Consider the following 7,253-nt stretch of genomic DNA (forward strand, 5'->3'; position numbering starts at 1 on the left):
CCGCTCCGCTCCGCTGCCCCGGGGCGCGGCCCTGGGCCCGGGCGGCTCCGCCCCGCGGCGCTTTCGGTTCCGCTTCGCCGGGCTCCGGTAAGCGGGGGCGGCCGGAGGGGCCCGGCCCGGGGGGCGGGCGGCGGGGTCGCGCCGGGAGCCTCCCCGCGCGGGCGGCGGGGCCGGGGCGGGCGGGGGCCGCCCGAGGGCAGGGGCAGGGGCCGGGCGCCGCCGCGCCTCCCGCCGCCCCCGCTCGCTCCTCGCCCCGCGTGACAGGGCCGCCGCCCTCCTCACGCTTGTTCCTGAGGAGCCGGTGAAGCTGAGGGCGTGGGTGCAGCGGCGGCTCCGCTGCCTGGGGCCCTCGAGAGGCCGCGGGGACGGGGACCCGTGGCGCGGTGCAGCGGGGCCCTGCCCGCGTTGGGAGAGCCCGGAGCCTTCAGGCGGCCTTGTCCTCCCTCCCCTCCCCGCGCTGCGAGCGCGTGGGCGGCGCGGAGCCGCCCTCAGCCCCAGGCCGCGCCCGCGGGGGTTCGCGGTCCGCGGCACCGCGCTGCTGGCGGGGCCCCGGGGCCGAGCGGGCGCTGCCGCGGTCCCGGTTCTTCCTCTGTCGGGGGGGGACGGCCCGCGTCCTGCCCGCGGGGCCGGGCCCCTGGGCCGCGGACGGGCCGCTGCCCCGCATCTCCGCCGCGGCGCTTCCCCAGCGGCAGCTCCGCGCTGCCCGGCGCGGGTCTCGGCCCCGGTTTGTTCTGCAGCGGGGCCCTGCGGGGTTTTCGCGGGTGGTAGAGGCTGCTGCTACCACAGCTGAGCACCCTGCCCGCGTCCGAGTTGCTGACACGCGTAGGCTGCCGAGGGGAAAAACGGGCGCGGGTAGGAAACCGCATTCAGCTGATGCCTTTGTGGTGAAAATACGGTTGCTTTACCTCAGCTCGGTATCGTTAACGCTTTCGGGAGGATTACTAGGAGCTGACGTGAAAGTTTTTGATTGCCAGAAGCCTGGGAAAATCGAGTTCAACTATTTCTAACTTTTAAAAATAGACTATTATTTTACCTGGGTTTAGATTCTGTTTGCACACTATTTGATTTTAGTCAGGCTACTGTTACTGTTAGTAACGCCGTGCTTGGTTGGGAATGCCGGGCCTCGACGTTCAGGTGAGCTCCCTGTTGGATGCAGGCGAATGACGACCAGTCGAGAACTTGGCGGTTCTTCTGGGCTGCGTTGTCATCTTGAAACCTTCAGGAGCTTTGGGTCAGCGCTCCCCTCTTACCAAACGCTATGAGATAAAGAAGAATCTGCTATACCGTTCTGCAGGGTGCCATTCTCAGACACTTTTCCTGCAACCAGGGTGTCTAGAAGATTGAATGTTTAAAAGAGGGAGTTACCTGCAGTAACTCAGCTTTTAAAGCCACTTCAGAGCTGTGCTTTAAGAAACTTGCTCAACGTTAGGCTGCTTGTGATCTACTATAAATGCTAATGGTGCTGTCCTCGGAGGTTGGTTGGCAGAGACAATTTTCTTAATGTGTTTTTGTGTTGGACACCTAGTGAGAATTCTTCTTTCAACCATGGGTGGAAAACTTGCGCTGTTCTGGAAAGCACCTGACCAAAAGGAGAGCGAAGGCAAACGGATTTTACCCAGGCAACTGGATGCCGAAGGCGAGATCACCAATTACGCTAGCATCAACGACTCTGCTGTGTCCCGCGTGCCCTGCACGGGCATTGCGCGTCGAGGCCACGTCAGCTGTCCGACGTGCCAGGGGACAGGAAGGATCCCCAGGGGTAGGTGATTCTTCGTGTGCTGTGTCAGTGCTTTGGGAGCCTTCTGAGGTCGCTCCGCGTCTCTTTGCCTAAAGACCTCGGTTGAAGCAGTTGGTCTTTACTGTATCCAGTCTAGGAACGTCCTGTCTTGGTACCTCCAGCTCACGTGTGGCTTCTGTGGGCTGCCTCTGTTGGGGGAGGACGGGGTGGGAAGGCAGGCATTGCTGTTTCTAGGAAATTACTCAAAGCCCACCCGGGAGCCCCTGGGGAGTTGTTGTTTCTGCCCAGAGATGGGAACGCTCAAACTGAAATCTTAGTTGCATCACGCTTGCCTTCTAACTGGACAGCATCACCTGTGAAGTGAGCGCAGATGGGTGCTGGGCTGCTGTGCAACGTCCTGCAGCGCGATTTGCTTTATTTCCCTGCGTGCTCAGTGTGGTCTCTGATCTGCTGCCACCTCTTCCAGAGCAAGAGAGGCAGCTGGTGGCTCTGATTCCATATGGTGACCAGAGGCTGAAGCCTAGACGAACGTAAGTCCTGTTAAATTTTCCCCTTTTCTTATCTTTTGAATGCTGCTTCCGCGTATGAAGGAAAGCCTCAGTACTTTGGGTGTTCTGCTCTGTGCACTCTGACTTGCAGTAAGTTGGGTGTTTACTGTGTCTTTTCAGCAATAGCAGCTGTTGGACAGCCTTCTGTGGGCAGTTGTCAGGCATCTCCAGCAGTTTGTACTGTAATGTACGTCAGTGTGTGCGATTCTACCCTGCTTCTGCTGTCGTTTGGTAGCTGGCAAATAGTTCTGCACAAAGCCATCCCAGTTTTCTGGCAGCCAAGCTTTTGTTGCCTCCTCCCTTGGAGCTGGAGCAGAACTGCAGGTGCTTGCAGCTGACAAACCAAGAGAATGATTGTGGCCCTGGTGCTGTTTTGCAGGAAACTCTACGTGTGTCTTGCTGTGACAATCTGCCTGCTGACAACATCCCTCAGTATCTTCTTCCTGTTTCCCCGCTCCATTACTGTGCTGCCTGCAGGGCTGAACACCTCCTCCGTTGGCTTCAACGCCACCACCACCAGTATATACCTCAACATGACGGTAAGTGCTCGGCTCACAGACAAAGAGCGGATCTGGAGGGCTCCCTGCTTATCTCCCGTGCCACTCCGCGTGTAGGCTGGCTGACTGATCACTGTCTGAAGTTGGTCGGGCCATCCCCACTGTCTCAGTCCGCTCTCTGGCTGCTTGGAATCAATGTCCGCAGTGTGTTACAGCATCAGAGGTGTGGCTGGCTTGGCTGCGAGCGAGCAAGTCACACGAAGTGGCCAAGGGGGCTGTGTAGAAGCAGCACTGTGATTAATTCTGGGAATCCTTTTTCTTCTGCATCCTCGAGCTGCTTGGTTGTCCTCCCTTGACTGTCACGGGAGACACTGCAGCATAGGTGCCTTTGGCCAGGCTGGACGTACGTCTGAGGGTTTGAAAGGGACAGTGTGGTCCAGTGTTGCTGTCAGGTCATAGCAGAAGTACGTTTAAAGGAGCTTTGCAACAGTAATATATCGCCCTGCTGCAAGGTGATTTGTGTTTTGTTTTGTTTTTTCTTTGTTTCTCTCCCTAGAACGTGCTGAACATAACTAATAACAACTTCTACCTGGTCAGTGTCGTGCAGCTAGACGTAGAGGTTTTGCACCAGTCCCTGGTAGTAGGGAAGACCACCGTGAAAACCCTGCTGAACTTGAGCCCTTTGCAGAGCGGCCAGGTGAGCTCTTCTGCTCCTTGCTTTTTTTCCTGAGCTAATCTGGATGTCCTGGGCAGGGAGGTCCTTACCGTGTACTTGATCCGCTCCTGCATCATCTGTCTGCCAAATACTCAAAGCTCTTCCACGTGCAGCTTCCCACATCCCGCTTCGGGAAGGGGTGTTGTAAGAATTTACGTGTTGCTGAGTTTGAAGCTAATGCATTCCTGGGCAAGGAACATCAGCCTGTTCTTCGGGTAGTGGACTGGGTTGTGCGCTTGCCCTTAAATGATGGCAAGCTTAAAAACAGGTTTGACAAAGCCCCGATGGGAAAAGTTTGAGCACAGCTGAGCCATTCTTGGTGTAAAGGTCACGTGTGTGGCCTAGATGACCTTCTTAAGGCCTTTTTAGATCTGATTTCTGATTCTATTTTCTTACCTGCTGTTAAAAACAATTGTTAGGCTAAATCTTGACATTCAGGTTCAGACACCTAACGAGAGCCTAGTTCTCCCTGCTTCAGCTCTGAACTGTATACAAACGTGACCGTAGTTCTGTACTTCCTGCTTTCTCTTCGGTTCACATTTGCAGATCTATTACATGGTGGCCAGTAGGATACTGGACGACAACACCTAGTGAGTAATTCTTAAAGATTTCTTCCCTTGTTTAGTAAGTATCATTAATGCTTACAGGCTTTTCACGACTAGATTTCTTGTGCTGGCCCTGTCTGTAGAGCAAAGCTGAGTGAGTGTGTCCTTTTCAGTTTAATGTGTGGAGCTGATCTGGATACAAGTCTGGCACATCCATTTTAAACTCATTTCCTTTTCTGTTTATTGGTATTTTCTCCTTAGTGTTGGCTCAACAATGTCATTTTCCATACATTTTGATGAGTAGTGATGGTATCAATTTGATGTCTAGGTTGTCAACTTTAAATGCTCTGTTTGTGAGCAGCTAAAGGGACCTTGTACAAACCACATTTCCCTGCAAGTGACCAGCAAGCTCTGTGAAGTTCATAGCAACCAAAGCTTCTGTGCAAAGAGTGATGCATTGCATCTTTACAAGGCCCATGCTTACGAGATCCACAGTTACAGAGTTACAGCAGCAAAAGCATGTTTTACTGGTGTAGATGCTGCTGAGCTTGAAGAACTTTGCCTGCATAGCTCTTGTCAGAATATTGCAAGACAGACCTTTTTGGAGAAGCAGAGAAGCAATGGAATAACTGAGGACAGGAGACACACGGTGCAGGCAGTTCCTGTGAGATTAACTCTCTCTTTTCTCTTGTAGTAACATTTGCACCTGGACAAAAGTCAAAGTTCACAACATTCTGCTGCATATACAGTAAGTGGTGCCTGGTTCAGAGCTATAACTAACATCCACGTCACCTACGTTGTTTCTCAGCTCCCTTCGAGAAGGTCTGCAGTCACTGTTCTGCAAGACCAGGGCTGCCTGCAGTGTGGCTGTGCTGTTACCCAGACAGGTGTGCTGAGGTGTGAGGAGGAGGTAATTCTCCAAAGCCCTCGCTGCCCTGAGAAGTCCCCTGGATTTGGGCTCACTGGCAGCTCAGGCTGTCGCTGTTGCTTAAAGCAAGGTGGCCTGGCAAGCTTCCTTCTGGAATACTGATTATAGCTGCTGGGAAGTAATTCCCTGGTCCAGAGCTAGAAGTACTGACTGATTACGCCTGCCTGCCTCGTGGTGTTGGGGGTGGACTCATTCAGCCGGACTCTGTGCGGACGCGTGGATGATTCTGACAGCAGCTGCCGAGAGCGAGGCAGGACAAAGCAGGCTCTTCCGCAGACTCTGCCGCCTGAGGCAGCTCCTGTTCAGGGGATGGACCAGAGGACCGTGCTCAGCTTGGCTGTGTTTTAGAGTGTGACAGGCCCTGCTGGGAAAGCAAGTGCAGGTTGGCTGTTCCTCCCTGCCAGGGAGGAAGGAGCACGACTGCGGTGCTGTAATACCGAGCCTGCTGGGACGGGATGCTGCTGTTCTGGTCTGAGTTAGAGCTAAGCCCGGTGTGTGAGACAGGGAAGCTCTCAGGAGGTATAGCAGTGCTAGAACGCCTCCGTGCGGCCGTGAAAGAGTGGTCTTCAGTGGAGTTTAAGCCACTTTGGAGAACCCTGCAGCAGAAATTATCTCCTTGTGCAGCCTGTGCGCACGAGAGGGATCTCCCTGCACATCTGTGTTGACAGCCTCCAGGTTGTGAGGCTGCTCTTGGAAGATGGACCTCTAGGTTCACCAGCTGCAGACTTGTCACGGAGTCCATGATTTCTTCAGGAGGGAGGAACTGCTTTTGCATCGTGGTCTTTTGTGCTAATCTAAAGCCAGGGCTTCACCTGCTGTATCTGGAAATGGACTGTGAATATTAGGGAAAGCGTTTGATTGGAGAAAGCATGTGAATCTCTTGGAGGCACGCCAGGCTGGAATTCTCCCAGGTCACTAAAAAAATGTCACTGGTGACCTCCCAAAACACAGGTGTTTAAATCTTGGTCTTCTGTTGCAATTTGAAGGGCTGTATTGTCGAGTTTCTTGTTTTATGGGTCTTAATGCAGGTTTTAACTGTAGTCAGTGCTGAGTGATGTGAAGTTTAAACAGGATCTCATCTGGGACAGTCACAAGTGCAGTTCTGGTCTGCTTTTGCCTTGCAGGGGTACCCTGACCTGCACATACCTGTGTCATTCAGAGCAGCTGGCTTTTGAAGACTACCAGTACGTGGACTGCCGGGGGAACGCCACGCTGCCTCACCCACTGTACCACCGCCCACCGTGACAGGGCCAGGTTGGCAGAGCTTTTGGGTGCAGCATATTCCACTGCAAAGGCAAGTCACAGGGAGACAAACTTCTGGGGCTTCTTCTCAATCTACGCCTTAAACGGGAGGCTCGGTGTTTCCTGGATAAGACTTCCATCTCTCATGCAAATTTGGTACATTCTTGGCCTTAGGAATGCGGGCTCTGCTGCCCTCAGATTGCAGCTTTCTCTTTTCGGTGCCTTACCATGGCTGACGCTTCAGCAGGGCGACCAGGGCACGGGGTGTCTCTGCGGGGCTGATTGGAGCGGGCCACGCTCCTGTGTTGCGCTGCTGCTTTGGTGGCAGCGCCCTGTTAGTCAGCCGAACTCTAGTTGTTTCCTCCTTGCATAATTTTGCACTTCTGTCCTGAATGTAAGTATTTTATAACATGAAAAAGAAGGACTGTGATGAAACTTTTTGGATGGATTGCATCTACATCACCAGATTCTAATGACATTGTGCACAACAAGAGCAAGAAACAGGACCGATGTCTCTGTGTCTTGAAGTCTTGAGAAAAAACTACTGCATGTTGTGCCAAAACACCTTGTGAGAGCGACTCTTGGGTGGCTGCTGTTTTAAGCTGTCCAGTGTAGCAGGTGAGAACATGCATTTGTGTATGGATGTATTTTTAAAACAAGCTCATCCACTAGCTGTTCCTTAACGGCATCCATCTCGGTGAGAAGAAAACGCGTTCTGTATCATGAGCCAAAAAAGATAGCCGCTCTCCAGCCAGCGGTGCGTGGTGGCCCGCACATGCTGTTTGTGTCTTGTTTTCTTGCATGCTTCGGCATTTAATGCTTTCAACTTGAACGCGCATAGAGAGCTCATCCCTGACTGGAAGAGCTTAGTTTGCACAAATATCAGGAAACAGCTGGTTTTGGGGGGTGTGTTTTGTTGTGTTTTGTTTTTTTTTTTTTTTTGTCTAAAGCTCCAAAACTACCTGTCGTGGTTTAACCCCAGCTGGCAACTAAGCACCATCCAGCTGCTCGCTCGCTCCCCCCACCCCAGTGGGATGGGA

The 7,253-nt window shown here is 53.3% G+C and overlaps 1 protein-coding gene across 2 annotated transcripts; it reads left to right on the forward strand.

The window, feature by feature from the left end:
* Positions 1–41: 41 nt before the first annotated feature.
* Positions 42–6,943, forward strand: TMEM106A (transmembrane protein 106A). Of its 2 annotated transcripts, XM_082331723.1 has the most exons (8): positions 42–87; positions 1,526–1,759; positions 2,205–2,268; positions 2,666–2,825; positions 3,340–3,480; positions 4,045–4,088; positions 4,738–4,791; positions 6,096–6,943. In XM_082331723.1, the coding sequence occupies exons 2-8, from the start codon at positions 1,546–1,548 to the stop codon at positions 6,214–6,216; spliced, it is 798 nt and encodes a 265-aa protein (XP_082187849.1). In that variant the 5' UTR covers positions 42–87; positions 1,526–1,545; the 3' UTR covers positions 6,217–6,943. The 2 variants fall into 2 exon arrangements, with proteins under 2 accessions (XP_082187849.1, XP_082187848.1); XM_082331722.1 differs by lacking the exon at positions 42–87 and having other exon boundaries at positions 1,500–1,759.
* Positions 6,944–7,253: the final 310 nt, after the last annotated feature.

Source organism: Platalea leucorodia, assembly GCF_965183815.1.
Source record: "Platalea leucorodia genome assembly, chromosome: 22".
Lineage (NCBI taxonomy): Eukaryota > Metazoa > Chordata > Aves > Pelecaniformes > Threskiornithidae > Platalea > Platalea leucorodia.